The sequence below is a fragment of the Gasterosteus aculeatus genome, chromosome 4, assembly GCF_964276395.1.
Source record: "Gasterosteus aculeatus chromosome 4, fGasAcu3.hap1.1, whole genome shotgun sequence".
In the NCBI taxonomy this organism is placed as follows: Eukaryota; Metazoa; Chordata; class Actinopteri; order Perciformes; family Gasterosteidae; genus Gasterosteus; species Gasterosteus aculeatus.
The window spans coordinates 909,739-932,508 of record NC_135691.1 but is presented as its reverse complement, the minus strand read 5'-3'; the positions used below and the strand labels follow the sequence as shown (position 1 = coordinate 932,508).

Below are 22,770 nucleotides of genomic sequence, written 5' to 3'. Positions count from 1 at the left end.
TGGGGAATGAACTTCAAAATTTGCGGTATTTAATTAGAATTTAACAAGATAACGTCAAGGTCTGGAACATCAAAGTATTGTCATGGCTGTGATTTAATGCTATAATTATTGAAGTAGCAGTTATATGAACCTCTGCATGTAGTCAACAACTGACAAATCAAACTAAGAAAGTTCAATTAAATAATAGCTGAACAATATTTAGGCTATATAAGTTTTCATATTTAATTGGACTAATTAGAAAAAAATAAATACTAATAAATCTTCTAATTTCAATTACAAGAGATGGGGTTAAAAGTATGAGTGTTTAGCTCAAAATAAAGAACGTAAGTTTAGAACTGAATTGTCCATGCCCTGCAGCTTTAAATTCAGTTAATTCAGTTTTTAAGAGAGGCATCCACAAAAGCCATGATGAAAAGTGCATGCTGTGAAAATGGTTCTTGGTGCTAACGTTGCCTTCTACATTTAGAAAATGCAGCCAGGCAACGTGGAGAAATTTAAGAAACAGTCCCTGCAGAAGACGTGCAAGCAGTCCACAGCCAGAGTGAGAGCAGAGTGCCATGGAAGGTGAATCAGTTGGACGAACAGATCCATCAAAAGGACACTGAAATTGGAGGAGAAGATCAGCGAAGACCTGCACCTGAAACAACAGGGCTGACTGACAGAAGAAGGTGAGCGGGTGGAGAAACAGACCCGCTAGGGACACTTCCATCCTGGATCTCATCAAGGCAAAGGGAAGTCTGCGAGGAGCTCACACCACACACAAGCTGAGCAGCAAATGAATTCCTCCAGAGTGAGGAGGCCTGGCCGGATTCAAACAGGTGCCGGACGCGAAGACGGTCCTGGAGGATCTAAAAATGATGAAGAAGAAGGAGAAGAGCAGGACCGGCTTCTTTGGCAAACAGATGGAGGATCAACAGGACAAGTCGGAGAAAATAAGAAGTGTCCGAGAAGGAGATGAAAAACAAAGAGCAGCATGAGAAGGTGGGAAAAGGAAGGAGGAGAAGATCTACACAGGGCTTTTCCTGCCAGATGCGTTACCGCAACAGAAAGGTGGAGGAGGCTCTTCAGCCGAGGTTGGACATCTTCCTCCATCTACATTTCCACCCTTTCCATCCATGCACCTTCCTCTTCAACCTCCAGTAAATATATTAAATAGGGACAGAAATAAATGACAAAAGAAACATAAATCGATGATTGGAAATATATGAAATAAAATTAAAATAAATAAAATAAATTAGAGAAAATTGCATGGTATTGAAATTGGTGCTGATTAATATCTGAATATATATATATATATATATATACATATACAGACATATATATATATATATATATATATATATATATATATATATATATATATACAGACATATATACATATACAGACATATATATAGACATATATAAATATATATATATATATATATATATATATATATATATATATATATATATATATATATATATATATATATATTATTTTTTGTAGTAGTATGTTAACGTTGTGCCTGGGTTAATATCTTGGTACACTGCAAATGCATCGTATTTATTAAAAAGTGAATTATACTGTATTTGTAAATGTTACTGGAGACAAAAGTAAGGAACCACAGCAGCAAAGTGAAAAGGATGTAAGGAGTGTTGGTTGTGCACGTTTTTATCGTCACCCTCTGACCTCTGTTACCACGGCAACGGCAGCGCGTCACAGGACGCCACCACGCCGCCGGTCAACGGGTTTCCCCTCCGGAACGTTTCCCGTGAAGGCGGAGAGCTCCGTGAACCTGCGTGAACCGAAGGAGCCCCGCGGCGTGACAGTCGGTACCGGGCGCCTCCCGTCGAGCCCGACAGCGGGGTGCCGCTGCAGAAGAGCGCGTGCCCGCGTGGACCGGGCCGAGCCGAGGCGAGCCGAGCCGCAGCGCTACGTCACCGCAGTCAAAATGGCGCCTGCCTCTGGCCCCCGTCTCTGCGCGGCTCTAATCCGTCTCTCGGCAGCCTGACTGGTGACGCCGGACCAGCCGCGTTCTCTGCGGGGGACCCAGCCGAGCGGGTTGCGCGCCATGTCGGACTCGGAGGAGGACAGCCAGGACCGCCAGCTTAAGATGGTAGTGATCGGGGACGGCGCGTGCGGCAAGGTGAGCCCCGTCGCGGTCCCGTCGCGGTCCCCCGCCGGGTCACCGGGGGGAGGAACACGAGCCCGAGCCTGAGCGTCCGAACCGGCCGCAGCGCCTCTCCGGGTCCCGTCGTTCACCGGGCTCGCGCTTCTCTCCGTCACCATGGCGACCGACGCCCACGTAGCCTCGTTAGCTGAAAGCTAACAACACCCAGGGCCGACGGCCGCAGCACGACGGCCCGACGCGGAGGCATCGGCGGGCATTTGGTCAGCTTCGTCATGACGTGACGTTAGGACATGAAACGCGTGATCGGACGTGATGGAGGTCGTCGTGTCGTCGTGTCCAACATCGAGGAGACAAGCTGCGCACGTAAATAGTGTCCTGCACTGAAGCGCCGATGACACCGATAACTAAACGACACCGTGTTGGTTTAACGTTGTTTAGTGATTAGTCACACATACATGTTGTATGTGTGTTAATAATTATGTAAAGGACTTGCTATGTTTTATTCTATAGGTCGGTTGGTTGTGTCCGACATGGAGACAAAGGACAGAGACGATGGGGACAAACAGGCCTGATTTCGTATAGATGCAAATGGGACTATTTCCTTTGTATTGTCTAACTTTACTAGCCAATTTATTTATACACATTTAAGTTGTGTAAACAGTTAGTTTACACAATTAGCACATTTCTGTGAACGCATATTACTTTAACTTTGTACAAAATTGTTGTTGTGATGATTAAAATGAACCTGGCTGAGTTTTAGAGGGTTAGTTTATTGTTGGAGATTATTCAAATGAAAAAAAACAGTTGCGAGTACAAAAACTTCTCCCGGGCAAAATGAAAATCAACACATTTTTTGCTAAAGTTCTATTCGTTTTTAAAAGTTCTCTGTAGTTTTGATTCCTTCTCAGAGAAAACATTATGAATTTAAATCTTTCATTAATGTTGCGTGTGCTGTAGAACACGGTTGTTGGTTACGCGCTGGCGCTGTTTTACTTTAACTGAGAGATTAGACACTGCGCACTTTGAAGATATCATATTGTTATTTTTCTGTTATTATTTTTACTGTCATTCTCTTCAAACTAGCCCATTAAAATGAGCCTAACTAGATTAGCTAACTTTTAATTAAACAACAAGGTAAATGTGGAGAAAAACGGATGACATCAACACATTTTTCTCATCTCATCTTCAACCGCTTATCCGGGTTCGGGTCGCGACCTTTTGTAGTAGTTTTTTCAAATAAAGTGCGTCCTGAACAGTTTTGACTAACCGGACGGTTGAGAGTGCCGAACGTTCCGTATATTTTGAAGTAAAACGCACGGAGGAGGACGGAGTCTCGGCCGGCTGCTCGTGGTTGTTTTCCATCAGTACGCCTCCGTCCTCCCGGCCGAGGACCCTCGTTGGGCCCCATTTAAGAAAAGTCTGGTGAGAAATGTTTGTATTTTTTCATTCGGTCGGAAAAAATGACAAATAATAATTTGTGAAGGCACTGGATTATTTGTACCTTTTGTCAAGTCTCTGCTAAATCTACACAAGCTTCCAGACCCCCCCATCCCCTCCAGATGTGCTGCCGCGTTCAGTATGACGTTGTGTAAAGGCCCAGTTTACATCCACAACAGTTTCCTGCTCACTGTCGTTTGCAGCCTCGGTTCTTCTTCACTGCATCGCGAGGCGTCAAGTGCTTTTCCGCTACGCGTCCCCTTCGGTACCTACGCTCACTCTCCCCCCGCCAGAAAGAGAATGAATGTGGCAGTAATGGAGAGAGCCAACGGGAAAAATGAATGTCCTCATTCTGGAGAGTGGACTTTTTCTTTTTTGGGGGGGGGCGGGGGGCCGAGAACACACACAACTCAGTTCCCAGTAGATACGCTACATTAATAACCCCCCTCCGCCCCGCTGCCAGGTGTCAGCTCGTCACTGTCTGAATGACTTACCTGCTTGTCTGTTCTGGGGGAGAAAACGGCAGCCCTGCCCCCCCATTTTGAGTAGGCACCACTGACTGACATCTTGAATGCCGTTTCCCCCCCTTATTAATGTCAATTTGCTGAGCAAATTGCAATTGGATCAGTTTTTCTTGGACAGCCGTTTCGGTGGTATTTTTGCTTGCGGTCGGTTGTCCATTGAGAAATATACGGAGATGTTGGACGGCTCGTCCACCTGAGCGAGATGTTTTTCAAATCTGGAGTCTCACATTTAGCCAGGCGCGTAGCTGCTGGGCCCGATTCACACAAAGGTCTATTTTTTTTAACCCGGAGTTGGAAGCCACTGAGTTTTTCTGAATATTTGGCGTGTAAAAAAGAGCTTTAGGTGCAGATGCTGGTGCTGCTTCCCAGCAGCGTTGTTTACTGTCACACTCCTGCAACATTTATATCCGCCTCAGCTGTCGAAGCAGAATGAAGAGCTGCTTTTGATGCAACGCTCCAAAAACGCCCTGCATCTCTCCGCTGAGTTGCATCACGCCGACACGGTCGGCTCGCCATGTTTTCTTTCCGCAACTCTCCCGGTTTCTTGTTTCAGGAAACCTCCCCCAATTCCCGGCATCGTTGTTGACTCTGTGCTGTTGTGTTTGGGTGTCGGGATTGCGCCAGCTTTTTACGTTCGCTGCTTACTTTCAATTGTACGTTGGAAAAAAAAAAAAGCGCTACGCCGAGCGACTGGAGAGCCAAGACAAATGGCCGTCTCGGCCAACGGCAGCATGTGGAACACATTTCTGCTGTCCGGGCCTGTTATTCCTGTGTTGTCAGTGATTGTTGGGGCGACTCGAAGAGGCGATTTTCTCCTTGTTGCGTCAGTCACCTCCAGTCACTCGTCAGCGCGTGACGTGAGACTCAACAGGTCGGTGGGTTAGTTCCTAGGTTACCGATTAGCCTGCGTTTCCAAGTTAATGTTAAGTAATAAAATCACCGGCTAAGGATTGGATGGAACATTTAATAGGTTAAATTAAATTATTTTATCCAATGATCATCAAGCTTGTATAAACACTACGGTGGCATCTACAATGTGGAATCCGTACCTAAAGACAGTATTTGTATTTACTTGAAGAAGATGTGGGTAAAGCTACACTTCCTGAGGAGGAATGGAGGTCGACACGGACACAAGCTCAGTGGATTGAAAAAAAGAATTTAGTTTTAAATCCTGTGACCCGGCAAGTACACATTAAAACGCATTTGCTGCCACATGGACACTCAGGGAATCCCATCGCTTCACTTCTGTCGTGTTTGTGTAAGAACGCCGCTCTAAAGATAGCTAATAGACATCCAACACTGTCCTCATCCATCAAAATGAATTTAACTTGGCCCGTCGAGCCGGCGCTGTGAGTTCCCATGGCCTTCAGGAGAGCGCCGCGCTCCTCACACACAGTGACAGTGATGGAGGTTCTGTAATTTGTGGCAATCATTGGGTCTGCGGTCTGCAGACGTGTCGTACTCTGACACCTGTTTTTGTAATTCCCATTGATTTTCACTGTCACAACCGTGTCTGAGTAGCGAGGCGGCAGGCAGTTACATCAGCGCAGCCCTCTGTCAATCACAAAGCTTTCAAAGGGCTTTAAATGGATTTGTAATTTGAAATGAACGTCCTGCAGGTCACATAAGAACTGTGCTGTGTGGACGTGTTCTTATAGGATACGATACCCTTTTATTTCTTTAAATATTAACTGGAATACTGTAAAAAGCTTACTTTGGCATCTGGTCAGTGTAAATTAAATCAAAGTTTTTCTACTTCGGCTCTGCACAAAAATGTTACTTTTTCAGGAAGTTCTTTAATACGCTGCATATTTTCTCTGGATGGAGTTTTGCAGCATCTTGCATTTTTGCCTTGTTTTTTAATGTAATGCACACATATCGAATGAATATTACCTGTTCACTGAATTGAGCTTTCTGCCTTTATCTTCATGGCATTTTCTTTAAAAACTGGTTTTGGCTTTGACACCTTTCAGTGCTGCTGATTGCTGCAGAGCGTCTTTGTCTCTCTGTTTCAGACATCACTCGTCACCAGGTTTGCACAGGAGGCCTTCGGGAAGCAGTACAAACAAACCATCGGCCTGGATTTCTTTCTGAAGAGAATAAGCCTTCCAGGTGAGACACCTTCACCATCTTCTGGGAGCGCTCGCTTGTCTCGAGACCCGGACACGCGTCTTGCACAAGCACGTTAACTTGTCAATTCAGTGTCCAGGTTCTAGTTGCACTTGTACTCTAATATCAACTTTGAGGTTTGGACGTTCATGTCCACTTTACATTATCCATATTAAACAGATCCAGAATATTAACAAAGAGGTCTGTTGTCCCGCCGTCACTTTTTGGTGCGTTTTATTTTACATATTTTCTCATATTTGTTCTTCGGGTTAGCTGAATGTGTCTTTTCTGGTAGCTCCTCATTGTAGAGAGTCTGCCACTTCTCAGGCTTATTCACACTGAAAGCTCTTCTCTCCAGAGCAAACACAACCCTCTTTTTTTCTGCTGCACGCGGCCAATGGACAGCTTATGTCCGAACGGGCGCGACGTGCTCATAATTCTGTGGGCGGCGTACCGGGTAAACACATTAACATTTTATATCCATATCGCTGATCCCCCAAGTTCAACCGATCGTTGTCCTGGACCACATAAAACATGCATCTTCCTGTTTGTTTATGTTAAACCCCTCAGAAATGAAGCCACATGCTGGATCCCCCGTAGGTCTGTAAAATACATGTTTATTGACTGATGCTATATTTAGACGAAGGCACTCCATTTTGACTTCCTACCATGTGAAATGGGGATTCTCAGCGTTTTAAATTGCATTTCTAAAAACATGCCGAGGCCGAAGCTCCAGAAATCTGCAAAGTGGATCCATTCTTTCATTGCTAATAAAACAACATTGAGCAAATGAAGTGCTAAAAGTAAAAGCTATGCTGATTGGTGAGTTGGCCGGGGGAGACTATTTTGATTTTGTGTCAGTTTCAGCTTACGAGATTTAGGAGAACTAAACCCCCAAAAATGCTGTGGTGGAGTCAGGGTGAAAAGAGCCAGCCGTAAGCTCGGGCCGGCCCGTAACGTCCCAACGCAAACTCAGACAAAGGCTGTTCCACGTCTGACTTCTCCTTCCAGTAAGTTCTCTCCCTGCGCTCTGCACTGCAGCCTTTGTTTGACGGGGCAGCAACAACAGCGGAGCTGTTAAACGGCCCGTTTTCTGGGGAATTGGGTGTTGATGAGCTGATGAAGAGGAGGGTGCCTCCGCGAGCTGGGTGGTCCCCCACCCTGCCGCGTACCGGCGCTCTCTCCGGGTCTCCGTGGGGCTGTAAGGGTCTTTTGCAGCAGCCAGCGTCGGCCCCTCTCACCATGAAGGCCCAGCTTGTCAAACTTAATGTACATTTTTCCGACGCTGGGAGAGGTGAGGCGAGGCCGCCTGGCGCACAACGGCCTCCTCTGTGTGCGTGTGCTTTTTACAACAATACCTCCTCCAGATGTCTCCGCCACGGCGGCGAGGATCGACCGGAGGTCCACCAGATACATCCGCTCCGTCCGCGTTCGCTTCCACCGTGCTCAACGGGCGACTGTCCCCATGCAGTTTTATTACTGTCGCGGGTTTTAATTGTCATCATTGCTAATATCGCTGTGAGCAGAAAAGTGTTGAGTAAGCGTGGATCTTCGAGGGAGGGATGGCGCTCTGGGGGAAAGCGTTAGTCACCCTGTATAGTCTACGAGTAGTGACTGTGAACATCAGCGTTTCCTCCCTCTTCTGAAGCGGTTGAGTCGTCCGTCCGTGTCCACAGGCTCGGCCTCATCACACCGCCATGAACTCCTCGCCGCCTGTGGCCTCCTCTTTCTTTCAACCGCCCCTTTCATTTTCCAGAGGAAGAAAATGCTTGTTTGGATTTGTCTTTTTCTCTCTCTCCCTCTCGGCCGTTTCATCCCTCCTTCGTTGTCTTTCCGTAGGCACGGGGACGAGAGTCGTCCTTTCCTCTCGTTTTGGGTTTCATTATTTCCTCCACAGCGCATAGTTCTCCTCCCCGTCCCACCTTGGGATTCGGCAACGTGCAAACGGCTCTTCACGGGCAAATACATGTCGCTCTTTCTTTCTTCCACTCTATTGAGAATCGTGTCATTTAGAGGTTAATTGTACGTTGTCTCCTTTGATATGAGGGCGGGTCACCGGATGTGTATCAGCAACGTGGGCTTCGCTCCCCCAAAACACTTATAGCTGGAGAAATATAAAGGAAAACGTGGTAATATCATCAGTTTTCTTTTGCTCTTTTTGAAATGTCATTGTTAAGCAGAAGATTTTCAGCCTTTGAAACATCGACGCCTCCTTGTCAGCCGAATGTGTTTCTATCTCTCTTCTGCTCTGTAGGCAACTTGAACGTGACGCTGCAGGTGTGGGACATTGGAGGCCAAACGTTAGGCGGGAAAATGCTGGATAAATATATATATGGAGCTCATGTAAGGTGACACACACACACACACACACACACAGATTAAAGACGTCTTCCTCATTGGTTTTCTGCACTTAATTATTTTATTCCTCCTCCATAAAGCAATACAAGAATGTCTGACCAGTGTTTTCAGGAGGGATAACATATGTGTAAATTTAGAAATGAACCGCCGTATATGAGTATAAAGAAGTAACATCATCAGCATGAGAAGAGTTCATTTGTAGTGTCGGTGCATCTTGAGCTTATTATTACAGCCGTGTCGTTCAGAGCCACAGTCCCTCTGCAGCCACATCATATAGAGCTTTAAAACTCACCGCATTATTCCGTTATACGCAGTATTAGTGAGTAACTACATTAGAAAGGTGCCACTAACTGATCCATTCACTGTCATGTGTAGAAGCGTAGTGCGCGTGGCGTGTTTTCTGCTTCAATTGACCGTCTTTCTCGTCGCCCCTCGCCGTCACCTCCCGGCCCGGGGCGGCTCGGTTCCCGGCGAGCGTGGCGCGGAACCTCCTGTCGTTACCGGCAGTAACCGTCAGAGCATCAGAGCGCAGCGCGCTCCGCTGCAGTCGCGGTGCGTCTCTCAGTAGAAGAAGAGCTCAGCTTGCGTCCGATGTGCGGCTCCGGAACGTACCTCTGCTCTGCGCCGATTCTCACAGAACCCAATCATGTTCCACGCACGAGTTACCAGTTCGGAGTAAGACAGAAGGTACCTCAGGTTCTCTAGGAAGCGGTGCAGTGCCACCTACTGTTCCTTTGCTCCCTCAGTACAACTCTCGCTCAAACGGAAACGAGGAACAAAGCCGCGTACTCGCATCCGGGGATCGAAACTGAGGACGTGTTTATGTTTTCCAATGCAGGGGGTTCTGCTGGTTTACGACATCACCAACCACCAGAGCTTTGAGAACCTGGAGGACTGGTTCAGCATGGTGAAGAAGGCCAACGAGGAATCTGAGATCCAGCCGGTTGTTTCGCTGATCGGGAATAAAAGTGAGAAGTACTCGTACATGAACACGCAAACACACGTCCTGGTTTCAATGCAGAAGGTTGGAAACGGCTGCAAATTAGACCAGGCTCTCCTTTCTCTATTAATTTCCCCCTGACCCATTTTTGCTCTTGTGTGTGGGGGGAGGGAGTGTTTGATGGTGGCGGCGTGTTTGTTGGAGCCCCAGATAACCGATCGCTGTGATAAGACACTTGATAAGAGCGCCGGCTTCTCTAGCGATGGGAATGCCGACGTTTGTGAACTCTGGGGAGTGACCGGGGATGATTTAAGATCCCCAGACCGACGGGCCCAGGGCACCGCTTATCTGAGCCCGGCCTTTCCCTCCCCGTCAGTACCCGGCTGCCCCCCCCCCCCAGCGCTCCTGCCCCGGCTCGTTGGTTAAGGAAAGGAACTGGACGTTAACCAGACGGGTCTCCTCCTATCAGCCCCCCCGAATAAAGACTAATAATGACGACTCTTTTTAAACATCCCCTTGACAGATGTGCAGTCACGGCCGCCGCCGTGTTTTTGCAGAGCGAGGCGTCGGTGTGTGCGCAGCGGCGACTGTCCACCTTCCTGGGCGATGATGAACGGCCTGCGCACAGGAAGCTCTCGCTAATGTTACTCAACGGGGACCACAGGTCACGCTTTAATTCGCCCGTCTCCAGCAGATTCTCTCTGCATCTCGCGGCATTTCCTAATGCCCCGGCTTTAGCGCCGGGCGCCTCTGTATTTAGGCTAGCTCCGGGCCGTACGGGTGAGTGTGTCATCCCGCTGTCGGGCCTCATCCCGCCACTCACACACTCGTCCTCCTGCATCGGCTCCGCTGCTGAGAGCGGCCCGTCTGTTTCCGTTCCTATAGCGGCTGAAAAAAGAAAATCACACACCGATTGCCCCACCAGGGGTAATCAATTACGCCGCGAGACCTCACGAATCCCTCGGCCTCGCATGGACTGCTGTTTTTCACGGATCTTAAAGAGAATTAAATTAGCGTTCTAGAGTTTTCGAGATTTCACGTAGCATTTTGTCTCAAACGAACACTGAGCGTCTGAACACGCAGCGTTCTTCCCATGATGCCGAGAGGCAACATGTTTGCGACGACCAAAATAGAAGCACAGACATAACAGGGAGCTTGTAAAAACACACATTTATGTCTTTGTGGGGGCTCGTCTTCGGGGACATTGTTAGTGTGTCCAGTTGGACGAGCTGAAGTCTCTTACTTACTTTGGAGCAGCTGAAGGTTTTTATCCGTGTAATAAAAGCGCTGTAAGAGTTTTATTTTGTTGGACACCACGTGTTTGTCTCGTAGTATTAGTTCACGCGCTGCCGAATACACCGAGTTTAAACGGCCTGCAGGTAGAGTTACGGGACGCAGCCGATGGGCCGGTCCTCCTGAGCCGGGTCACTGCTGGGAACAACCCTCCCTTTCTTCGGGGGGGTTAAGTGCGCCTGTTAGAGCAGCGCGCCGCCCGGGGCCTCGTGTTAAAGAAGCGCCCCACCTGTAACAATTCAGGGAGGAAGCCAATGAAATGTTTTTATTATTCATGCGAGTGCATGAAGACGCTCACAGAGGAACGGGGGCTCGCAGGAGAAGACGGAGGAATGCTGCGCTCTGTAACGCAGCAGCCTCTCTGCAGGAACCGTGGTTCCTCTACTTAGTGGACTAATAAGTGCTGTGTATTTTGAAAGGACTCCAAGCGACAAATAGCTTAGCTGCGTCTTGACGGATGATCCATATCTTGCATCTCTTTATGTGTAGTCGTCCAGATATCCTCATTGAATTACTGCTCCACGTTAGTTTCACGTATGTCTCCGTGGACATTAAGTCTGCGTCGTTTATCAAACCAATTTGTTTTTCTAAGTGGAGATCGCAGGACCCCCGCTGGCCCTCCCACCTCCCCCTTCCCATCGCCAGCGCTCTCTCCCTCAGGAACCCCACGGCATCCATCACGGATGGCACAGCCCTTATTTGGGTGACTTAAATGGGTTCAGTTCTCTTAACCCCTCCTCATCACTCATGGCTCTCCGCTCAGAGGTCCTCCGAGGCGCGCCATGGGAAACGTGTTTGTGTGCTGGGTTTCCTCTCACTCCATTCCGTCCCTTCCTCGTGTCGTCTCTCTCTCACATTCATTTTCCCCCAATGTGCAAACAGGGACTCTCTCAATGACACACCCGTGGACACTCTTTGCGTACAGGGATGTCTTTTCATTGGCTCCGTGTCTCCGTTGTGTTTGCTCTCTGCACGGCGGCGGATCTGCCGTCGCCCTCCCCCCGTGTGAGAGCTAAAGTGAACCGCGGATCTCCCCCCAACTCCGTCCCGGTGAAGCGTGGCCTTGCCACCTTGACTTGTTTGCCGTCTTGGTGGGGCCTCGGGTGGCCTTCAACCCCCCCCCACCCCCTCGCTCCCCCGTCGCCTCCCTGCCGCTGTAAAGCTGCCACAGTTCCTGTCTGTTCAGTGCAGGCCTGCACAGTTCTTAATAGAGAGATGCTCAGAAGTCCAGGAGCGCCCAGCGGCTCAATGCGCTTCTGTTTTTGGTTTAGCTCAAAAATGTTTTTGCTGGCTCGACCCACTCGTACTTAGGTCCTCTTACAACAAACTAAAAGGTCCTAATTGCCCCCGAGGGAAAGGTTCAGCCACAATAGACATGTGGTGGGACAAAAGCCCAGTGCTCTTACTCGGCACCCTCGCCCCTCCCCAGATCGAGAGGACGAACACGTCAGCAGTGTCTGCTTTGCGCCGTGGGCCAGCGCGACCACAGGTCCGACACTGTAAAACATTATATATACAACGTGGAGACCTCGCCAGGCCCGGGGGAACGCTCCGCTAAAGATGTGGAATGTTTACAGTTTACTCCGAATCCAGCGCTTCCTGTTCTCTTCACATTTTACGAAAGGTGAAGGGTCAGAACGGACATGTGTATCACATTGTCTCTCTGCGGGTTCGTCTGGAGAAGGTGGGAAGTAGAGATTCGGGTTACAGGAGGGATGGGTGAAGGATTCCAGCTGTGTAAGTCAGTGTAAAATCGCCGTCCATCTAGAAATGCTTCCTTGGGACGCTGATGGTGCTCCTTCCCACACAGAGCGACGCCTCCGGTGCTTCGTGAACCAACTGTCCGACCCGGCTCTGGTCCCGACACTCATCTCTCTCCATTCTCATGCCTGTCGGAACATGGAAAGTCCTCATTCGTTTTAGCCATCCATAAAGCAAATATTGTTGCACATGCAGTAGATGATCAGTCTTTGCATACCTTCTTGTGTGGTAAGTCACGGGCCATTTGAGTCGCACAGCACAGCTTAGCCACCTGACCCGAGCGCAGCCTGGAACCCTCATCACGCTCAGGCTTTACTTTATTCCTCTGCTTCACAACATTGATATGGAGGAATTCCTGGAAGGGGCCTTGCTGACACGGGGTTGGGTAAATAAGCGATTGATCTGGATCCACAGGCGTGTTTGATAAATGTCTGCGAAATATCAACACTGTTTTTTCCCTTTTTTTTTCTGGTGTGAAATATTACGTCACTGTCTTTTTCTCTTTTTTTTCACCCTTTTCCTGCTTCAGAGTTTTAACTCGTTCGATGTTTGCTCAGGCAGAACTCACTTTCCACGTTAACGTCCACCGCTGTGGCCTGAATTCTAACATGCTCCTAGGAAGACTTTATAATTCTGAATAGACATACGGTGATGTCATGTGTACACTTCCAAAGGCTCCCCTGGGCTCCGTGGAATTATTACTGCTCGCCCATAAAAGTGCACTTGGTCTAACAGCGACAGGAGGACACGGCCTCTGGAAGCAGCGCCTTGTGTGGCCGTTTGTTCGCTTTCACCAGGCCTGGCAGCCCGTTGCCCTCGGCCGCGTCTTACTGAAGCTGTGGAGCTTCAGTTGAAGTATCTGTTGAAGCGCGTGGGCGCGTGCGCGCGTCTGCGCGGCGTTTCACGAGCAGCGATCGGGTGACAAGATGAGCTGTGATCAATGAGCTGTCGACAGAACACTTCTGACCCGGTGGAAAGCGAGTCCCCCGACGGTCCCGGCCCGTTCCAGGCCACCGGGGCCGGGGGGGGGGGGGGGGGGGGGGGGGCGCCGCGGCACAAAGAGCGCTCTGTGTCTGTGGGGAGTCCCGCGAGGACTCCTGCACGGGCCCCGCTCACCTCCACGACACCAGCCGACCAACAGCACTTCGTCTGTCTGTCCTCACCCACAGGAGCCGTGATAATATGACCTTCAATCCGCCGATACTCATCTCCAGTTACTCCTCTTAGATCGAGTCAGTAAAGGTCATCAATAGCAGTACAGGATGCGATCCGCATTGATGAAATATTTTAAATACTTTGATTTTTACATTTCGATGCTGAGGAAGCGAACATCGCCTCAACTGTAAACCAAATGTAGAATGTTTAATGAAAGTCACTTGACTTCTGAGTGACTGCAAAGTGTCTTTAAATAACCTCCACTCTTCTCTGTGACACTGATATGAAAATATGAAAAGAAACTGGGCACTTTTTTAGGGGAAAAGTAGTTATTGTTATAGTATTTACATTATGGTGTACAATACGTACATGTGTTTAATATGTATTTTTAATATGTTTAATACAAGCCCAGACTTCATATTTCTAAGGTTTTATGAGCCCGTGGTGTAAAGGATCAAAATGCATCACCCAGAATGATTCCTTACAGTGACTTTTTAATGCAGTAAAGGGTTCCTAATATCTTGTACCAGAATGTTACGGGTCAATAAAACGTCTCATGCAATTAAGCTCACAGGAATATTCTCCAGCTCACTCCACCACTCGTGGTGAAGTGTCTCGGTGGCCGGCTCGTCTTTCCTTCACCTTCGGGTCGGCGATATAAAGAGAACAATATTCCAAACACCGATGGATGAGGATCTGACGTTATTTGACCCATTCGAAGCCCCTGAGTAGCTTCCTCAGTGTGACTCGGCCCGATGATCGCTGCCCTCACCGCCGCGTGGCGTCACGTTGGCAGTGAAAGCGGCTCCCCGGGGGGTTGATTGGGCTCAACCCTGTAACTTTCACTTAATGTGATTTGACCCCTCAGAGCCCCGAGTCTCTGACAACACACACACACACACACACACACACACACACAAAGTTCACACATTCCGCCCTCAGCGCACACTCACACAACTGCTGTTTAGTTTAAAATGTGTCTGTCGGCAATTAACTGTGTTATGTCGAGCAAAGTCTGTGGCTGCTGCTCGCAGCAGCAGAACAGTGCGGAGGTGTCTGTTATCACAGCGTGGCTTTAAGAAGCCCGCTGAGGATCACGCGCGGCCCTGCAGCACCTCAAGCTGCTCAGCCAACATGGAGCTGTTAGCTTATTGTTTTCACAACGCGTGTTGCTGAACTTTTGAAGAAAAAAAAAAAAAAAATCCATCCCTGACTTCTCACATCATTCTCATCGGGCTTGTTACCGTGTCCATTACAATATCACGTGTGTGTGTGTGTGGAAATGCAGCGCCTCTTTGCCAGTGCCCTTTTTGGTTGAGGTGTAACTTTTCCCATTTTTATGGAGGAAAGAACGCGAGGTGCGACGCTGGAGGCAGTGATGCGTAGTGTCACGCGCTGGTCTGTCACTTGACTTCCCCAAGTTACAAAAACATGGACAAAGAGTCATTACGTCCTGCAACCTACTGTACGCTATGTCTACATAACGTTAGCTTCCGTTAGCCTCCACGAGAGGCTGTAGCACCACCCATCCTCGGGAGGAGGAATGTGTTATCTCTTCCCTCGAAGGTTGCATGAGTGGGTTTACATGCACATTGGTGTTTTGACCTCTTTACGTTTACATCATTAAACCCGGTTAAGGCTTCTGATCGTGTGTTTTTTTCATTTCTCCACCAAACCCCTCCTGAGTAAACAAGGTGGAGGCCTAATCCAGGTTTCTGAAACCATAATATACAACAAATAACAGGGATCGCAGTTGTGGAGCCTGTATTGTGCTTTGAGTGAATAAACGAGTAGTTTGCACTACAGGCAACACGTGGCTGAAGAGAAGAAGTGAAGTTTGCAAACCGGAAACGAGTCCAGTCACTCGTTCACCCGACCTGCGTGCGCCGTACGGGCCCTCAGGGGTCTGATTGGATTGGAGTGACAGCAGAAACAGCTGATCTGTGTGGCACTTAATCGTGTGACAAAAACCCAAGCGGGTGTCAATTTCTTTGCTGTTTCATAGAAATGGAAATGAGCTTTTCTAATGCCGCACTTTAAAATGTGCACAGAACGCACGACTGCAAACATGGCCTCAAGTGACTCATGTTAATAATTTAATAAATCGTTCTTGTGTTGATGCTTTTGGTCTCTCTTCTTTTAAGGGAAAGTTGTATATAACCAGCATTGGTTTAAAGCCTTGTTCCTAATATTGCTCTTACTCAGTCTGTGTGGTTTCTGGATAAACCGGAGAGCAGATTGTCGACATGCACACAGACACCAACTCCTTCCTCCTTCCTCCTCATTTGGTTTTGTTCTCATTCATCTAATTGGTGACCACAATGACAAAGTTAGTATTCACGGTAAAAGCCGAACTCATCCGGCAGATATGAATCTGTGAGTGTTGTCTTGTAATTCCCTTTTAAATAAACACGGACGGTGACCAGAGAAGAGCCGTCGCTCTGTGCGAGTGATGATCCCTTCCACTATCTCCACGCGCTCGCACGCCTAAACAGTTTACGTCAGTTCTGCGGTCACTTCCGAGGGATTCTTACGCTGATGTACAGTTTGACAGAAACGGAGGGAAACCAGATCATGGCAGGAAGATTGCTTTGACCTGATAAGTAGAAATGGGTACATTAGGGAGACAAATGGAGAAAAACACTAAAACGGTGGGATTAGTCTTGTGTTGGTTTCACGCAGACTGATGCCACATGCTGCACCGCCTTCTCTAGTGGGACCACGTGGGCCGCCGGAGTGCTGGTTCCCGACCGGGGGCCGGGTAGGGCTCCGTAGTGCTTCTTGGTGACCCACATATACACGTATAGGTATATTTATGTTTCTTTCATATCATCTGGTCTCTAAAGTGGTCCTGGCGTTGTAGATTGTTGTTTCTGGGCTGCAAGTGTTGAGGAGAAAAAAGGAAATCTGAACATTTGCAAACTCAACGACCACGAGGAAGAACAATGTGCTCGTGTTTCCGATCTGCAGCCGTTAAACATCAACTGACTTCATCTTGTTTTTACTCTTCAACCGACAGCTCAAGTACTTCAACTGATAATTCAACTGCTGTCACTGCTTACATAGCAAGCGAGCGTAACCCAAACAGCACACACTTAAACTATCTGTGGCGCAACTTTAAGTGAAATCAAATAAATGAACCAAAACTAAAATGCTGTCATTGTTTACACTTCAATTGGCATTTAAACGCAATGTTAAATTACCATCAAACTGAAAATACCACCATTTTCATTGCTGTAACCAGCTTAAATCAACATTTTCAAATGCTTTGTACGCGTCAACATCAGCTGTAACTTTATTATATGAACTGCTTTAACCTTCCATGCAAACCAATGACGTCAGCTGCATTTTTTACGACGTAACAGAATTACATATTGTCCTTATATTCTCCTTATATTGCTGATGGTCCCCTCATGCAGGCTGTAGAAAGCTCTTTTTCTCCTCCAGTAACGTGCCTTCCTCAGCTCCTGAGCGCTGTGTTAATGTTGGCTAATCTGACTGTGACACATGATTGATAACCTTTCCCAAGTGTGCAGGATCCAAAGGATTAGTGGTGTTTACTTGTAGTAGCATGCGGGGTTCCTCCGCTGTTAATGACTGAAATCAATAAGCTGCTGACGCCTATGAGACGGCTGTGTTTACGCGCAGGCCGAGACGCGGCGTCCTCGGCGCACTGAGTAGCCGTAGGAGCGTCTTCCCTGGTGTTTATATGTCACTTATGATGGTCATATTCATTCTAGTCTGAAATGTTCCTTTCGTTCCACCATGTGGGCCTTTAACTTTTTCTGGGTCATAAGACTTACTGAGATATTAATGATAAAGGTTAGTGCACTGTTTACATTTCTATCTCGCTGCGTTATCGGCCTCTCTCTGCGCTTCTGGCTTTAACCCCCACACACACACATGCACATGCACACACACACATATACACACACACGTACACACACACACACACGTACACACACATATACACATGCACACACACATATACATACACATGCACACACACGCACACATGCACGGACACACATACACACATACACACACACGCACACACACATATACACACACACACATATACATACACACACATATACATACACATGCACACACACACACACACACGTACACACACGTACACGCACACACACATATACACACGCACACACACGCACACATGCACGGACACACATACACACATATACACACACACACATATACATATACACACATATACATACACATGCACACACGCACATGCACACACACACATACACACATACACATGCACACACGTGCACACATACACTCACACACACATACATGCACACACACACGTGCACACATACACACATACACTTGCACACACACACGTGCACACACACACGCTCACACACACACATACACGTGCACACACATACACGTGCACACACACACGCTCACACACACACACACACACATGCACACACACACACACACACACACACACACACACACGCATGAGAACAGGGGAAATCCTTGAGATCAATGAAAGGTGACACAAAGAGCAGGAGTCGGGACGGGAGGAAGGCGACACCGTACAGTAGCCTGACCTCCTCCAGCTGCCACAGATACCGGGCGTGGCCGCCTCGCGCACAAAGCCAGAAATGAAGAGGCACGCTATTGCTTTCAGCGGGAGGACCCCCAGGTGACCTTCCTCAGCGACCCCAGCATGACCCCATAGGGAGGAAAGAGAGACGCACGGTATCACTGCACGGGAGTCGGATGGCTAAAAGGAAGTCATTGTGTGCTCACTGTAAATCAGCGTGACGGTGACAGTCCCAGTTCTCGCACCTTAAAGCTCTTTCTCACTGGGAAAGTAGCCTGAAGACGCATCGTACCTTAAACATTTCTCCAGAGCTGGGAGGTTTGTCTGTTCCGGGTCAAATGGAGGTCTGTGGCTTCGGGGTCCAGCTATAGGCTTACACTGAGGAACGTGTCGCATCCAGCTGTGGTTCCACCTCCGGAACCCTCTGGAATGACGCCCTGCAGAGATTAAACAATGAAAGCGACAGCTTGAAAGCAACATAACAAGTGAATTACGCTTTGTTTCCCCGTGCCAGTGGTCGTACACTAGGCAGATCCCCTCCATCTTAACTCGAGTGTAAACAGTTATCTGTTGTGTTTATGTTCAGATGCGTGACGGTTAACCCTGCCAGAGTGCTGCTCACCCACCTTATAAATCGACCCGTTTTCTCACCCGTCACGCTGCGTTTCGTCCACAGTCGACATGGAGCACATGAGGACGGTGAAGGCTGACAAACACCAGCGGTTCTGCCAAGAGAACGGCCTCGTCAGTCAGTTCGTGTCGGCCAAGACGGGCGACTCGGTCAGTGCTCTGCTTACCGGTTCAACGCGGTGCCCTGACAGCGGGACGCACGAGGGAACTTAACTTGTTTTCCTTCTCTTTCTGCAGGTCTACCTTTGTTTCCAGAGGGTGGCTGCTGAGATTCTGGGTGTGAAGCTGAATAAAGCTGAAATCGAGCAGTCGCAGGTGAGCCTCATCGAGGCCTTTAAACCACGCAGCACATTCCTCCTCTGAGTCTTTTCTTGACTGTGTGGTCGATTGTTAAACGGGTGAAAGTACGTGTTATGTTCCGCCTCAATCTGACGGGGTCACAGCGAGGGTGTTCGCTCGACGCAGGCCTCCCCCACTGTAAGGGACATCTGTTGTGTAAACACGAGTTGGTTGCGTCTCCCCCCCCCCCCCCCCCATGACCATCTACCTGCCACGACACCGGCCGTCCGTCAGTAGACCCACGACGAGCACGGTGACGCGTGACGTGGGAGGTTAAAGGCACGTTGTCCGTCCGATTTATTTGGTTTATCTTCCAACGTTTTGGGCTGAAACGGCTTCGACTTGCCAGCCGGACCAACGGGCCCAATAGTGGCAGCTGGAGGATTTACAAGGTCGCCTCCCCCAGAGGCATTAATCCTGGGGCTGATATGACTGCCTGGAGCCACACTGGCTGGGTAGTGGTTGATGAGCCTGGGGGCTACCGAGAGGTCAGGACCCCCAGAGAAGGGAGAGCATGTAAGAGACAGACCGGCCAAATTCTCAAGCCCTCCGTCTTCTCCCCCCCCCCCATCACCAACACGGCCGCCGTCTAACTGCAAATGGCCATCGACTAATGGAGCTGTCTGCTGGACCCTCCCCCGCCTCCCTCCCTCCCCTCCCCCCCCCTGCACAGCTCCGTCAATGCAGCAAAGTGCTTTAATCCAGCCGAGTCAGCTCTTCATTCACATCCAAACGTATTGATGGATATAAACGCTATGCGAGCTCAGCCGGCAGTATTTCACCGACTCGATGGCTTCTGTCATCAATACGTTAGAGTCAACAATAGAAATGATCACTGATTGATCAATTAGTTGTTTGCTTTGTAAGATGAAGCAGTTGCTCTCAGATTTCATTGTTCAGTTGTTCCTCTCATCTCATAAGGGAGCCGACGTGATTTGGCGCTCTGGGCTTGAAGCAGGACGCTCGCGCTGCTCGTCTGGCCTGCGAGGCCGCCAAGCCTCGTTATCAGCGAGAGAGCTGAACACGGGGTCGTGACCTCTGGCGGTATTACATCTGCCTGGCGGCCCCCCTCCGTCATGGTCCCCTGTCTGCTGGATCAGATAGCCAAGCCCGGCGTCGTCGGCTCGTTAATCAGACAGCCAACCAGGGCCTGTTATTCCGCCTGCTGCTCTGCTATTGGCTGGTGACCAACCGGAGCATTGATTGATTCTGAAGGGGCTTCGGGAAATTGACCCTTTTCATCCATTTGATCCGTGATTAGATGGAAGAAATAACAGATTAAACAGTAACGGAAATGATGCTTAATCCCTTTTCCATCACGTGTGATTTTTATATTCACAGTTTAATTTAGAGTCACAACGGTTTCTATCGCTGCCCGTTGACTCGGCTTCTTTTTGTGTGCATCGCTGTCGCCATGTTTCTCTCGTCATTCCTCGTCTACTTCGGGTTCCAGTCCTCGCGCTCTAATCGTCCTCCTCCATGTCTGCCTCCCTGTTTCTCTCCTTCTTTTGTCTTTCTGCTTTCCTGCCGTGTTGAACCTGCTCAGATGATTGTGAAGGCTGAGCTGGTGAACTACCCGCAGGACGAAGGCCCAATTAGACAAGACCTCAACCAGCAAAGCAAAATATGTTCTGTCCAATAGTTCACAGTGAGATCTCACGTGTTCGATGCTAGAAGCTTTGTAGTGAATGTAGGAGTCCAGCTAGATGTTTAGTTTCATCCTTGAGTCCAATAGAAACAGATCCCCTTTTCTCTGAGTTCAACGTACTTATTGACAGCTAGTTGACCCGATTCCAGTCTTTATGCTAAGCTAACTGTCTGTGAGATGTTTAATGAAGTAAAACTTGATTTATTTATATTTGTTAGTCTGTATAGTATATGTAAAGCACGTTGGACTCCTCCGTTTGCACACGGTCCTTCTTCTTCAAACGACTTCTTCGTGTTTCAGCGCGTGGTGAAGGCCGACATCGTGAACTACAGTCAGGACGCCGCCGCCCGGACGCCCAACCCCCCCCGCAGCTCCATGTGCGTGGTGCAGTGACCCCCTGCAGCGAGTCAGCGGCCTCCGTCGGTGTTGGTGTGTCAGGGCGGTGTTGGGGGGGAAAGATTTCTTAACAAGCAAACGTCCGTATTTTACTCTTCTTCAAGTTCACGCGCAGCTATTGTTTTCTTTCTGTGATTCACCTTAAATACAAACTACGAAAGACAACAACTATAATCACTGAAACATATATTTTATACATACGTTTATTTTGCTCTGCCGTTACTATTGGAGGTATTTGTTTTAACCATCAGATATAATGAAGTATATTTTTAAACATAACACAACTACACTTCTCAAATTCACACACACACACTGATCTTAAGTGACCGAAACGTCTCTTTGTTCAATTAGCAGATTAGCGGCGCTGTGACTTCGACTGTCTTCTGTTATTTTACATTAATATGATTACATTTTACGATATTAAATCCATATTGTCATTTTATATTTAGATCATGTGAGTGAGTAAACAGTGAATCGTTGTCTAGATGTTTTTTGTAGTCTTCGTGGGACCTTGATGATGGAGCGCCACATCTTCACATCGTAGGAGTTAGAGGACGTGGAGATGCTGTGTGCTCCAAGTGTTGGAGGAAGTAGAAGTTTTATCAGAGGTCTCTACATGAAGCCTCATTCAGCGCAGAGGTTTGATGCTTCACCGGTTAGTTTAACCAGGTCTAGTTTCTACACCTTGATTCAATGTGTTATCAACCTACCGAATATCTGGTAAGATGTATTTGTACAATAAAAGCTCCATTTCTAAGCTGCTTTCATGTATTAGAAATGATGCTGTAAATTCTGATCATGGAAAGAAGAAAAAGAAGAATGTACACGTTAGAGAGAAGGTCAAACCTTTTGATCGTTTGAGTTTTTGCTCTTGAATACATTGAAATATGCAACAATGTATTGAATCTGAAAACATCTGCAACCGGAAAATATAATACAGCAAATATCAAAAAATACATGTAGGTGAAGATTGAAACTTTTTATTCAAAGAAATTAGAACTGTGTCAAAACAATATTCAACCCGAAATACTTTTCGTATTTTTATTTTGAATACGTTGTTGTATTATTCAATGTTCAAGAACAAAAACTTCACAACTCAGGTTCACATTTGTTTTACGAAGGATCAAAACGTTTGACCTGGATTTGGCTCCAAGGAGTTTTGTGTTTCTAAATATAAATGTTACCTGGAAAACAAGAAATGAAACGTGCAAAAATACTGGATTTGTGTGTGATATTTTTTGGGTGGGTTTTCCTCAGACTTTAACACTTTAGCTGATGAGGGCACCACATCTTAAGGATGCATGTGCTGAAATTTAAGCATAAGGACTGAAACTTGAGCCCCCCCCCCCCCCAGAGAGAAAGAGCCACCTGGTCTTTGTTCAGTAAATCTTCCCTAAATCCTCTCTGGACAGACGATACAAGCGGCTTCACAAATGGTTGTAAGTCGTATTAATGAATCACTTTAATCTCTGCTGCCG

General features: G+C 47.9%; 1 protein-coding gene and 1 long non-coding RNA gene across 7 annotated transcripts; one reads left to right on the top strand and one right to left on the bottom strand.

Annotated features, from left to right (window-relative positions):
- LOC120817870 (uncharacterized) lies at nt 1-2,236 on the bottom strand. The gene is made up of 2 exons (XR_005712028.2): nt 691-2,236; nt 1-601 (listed from the first exon to the last, which is right to left on the bottom strand). It is a non-coding gene; the product is annotated as an uncharacterized LOC120817870 (long non-coding RNA).
- rab28 (RAB28, member RAS oncogene family) lies at nt 1,672-22,508 on the top strand. 6 transcript variants are annotated; one of them, XM_078101663.1, is made up of 9 exons: nt 1,757-2,477; nt 6,091-6,187; nt 7,046-7,194; nt 8,439-8,527; nt 9,381-9,510; nt 18,956-19,059; nt 19,147-19,224; nt 20,795-20,896; nt 21,197-22,508. In XM_078101663.1, exons 1-8 carry the CDS (start codon nt 2,405-2,407, stop codon nt 20,888-20,890), a joined length of 816 nt encoding a protein of 271 aa, XP_077957789.1. In that variant the 5' UTR covers nt 1,757-2,404; the 3' UTR covers nt 20,891-20,896; nt 21,197-22,508. The 6 variants fall into 6 exon arrangements, with proteins under 6 accessions (XP_040029958.1, XP_040029957.1, XP_077957789.1 ...); XM_040174023.2 differs by lacking the exon at nt 7,046-7,194 and having other exon boundaries at nt 1,673-2,129; XM_078101665.1 differs by lacking the exon at nt 7,046-7,194.
- The last annotated feature ends 262 nt before the right edge of the window (nt 22,509-22,770 follow it).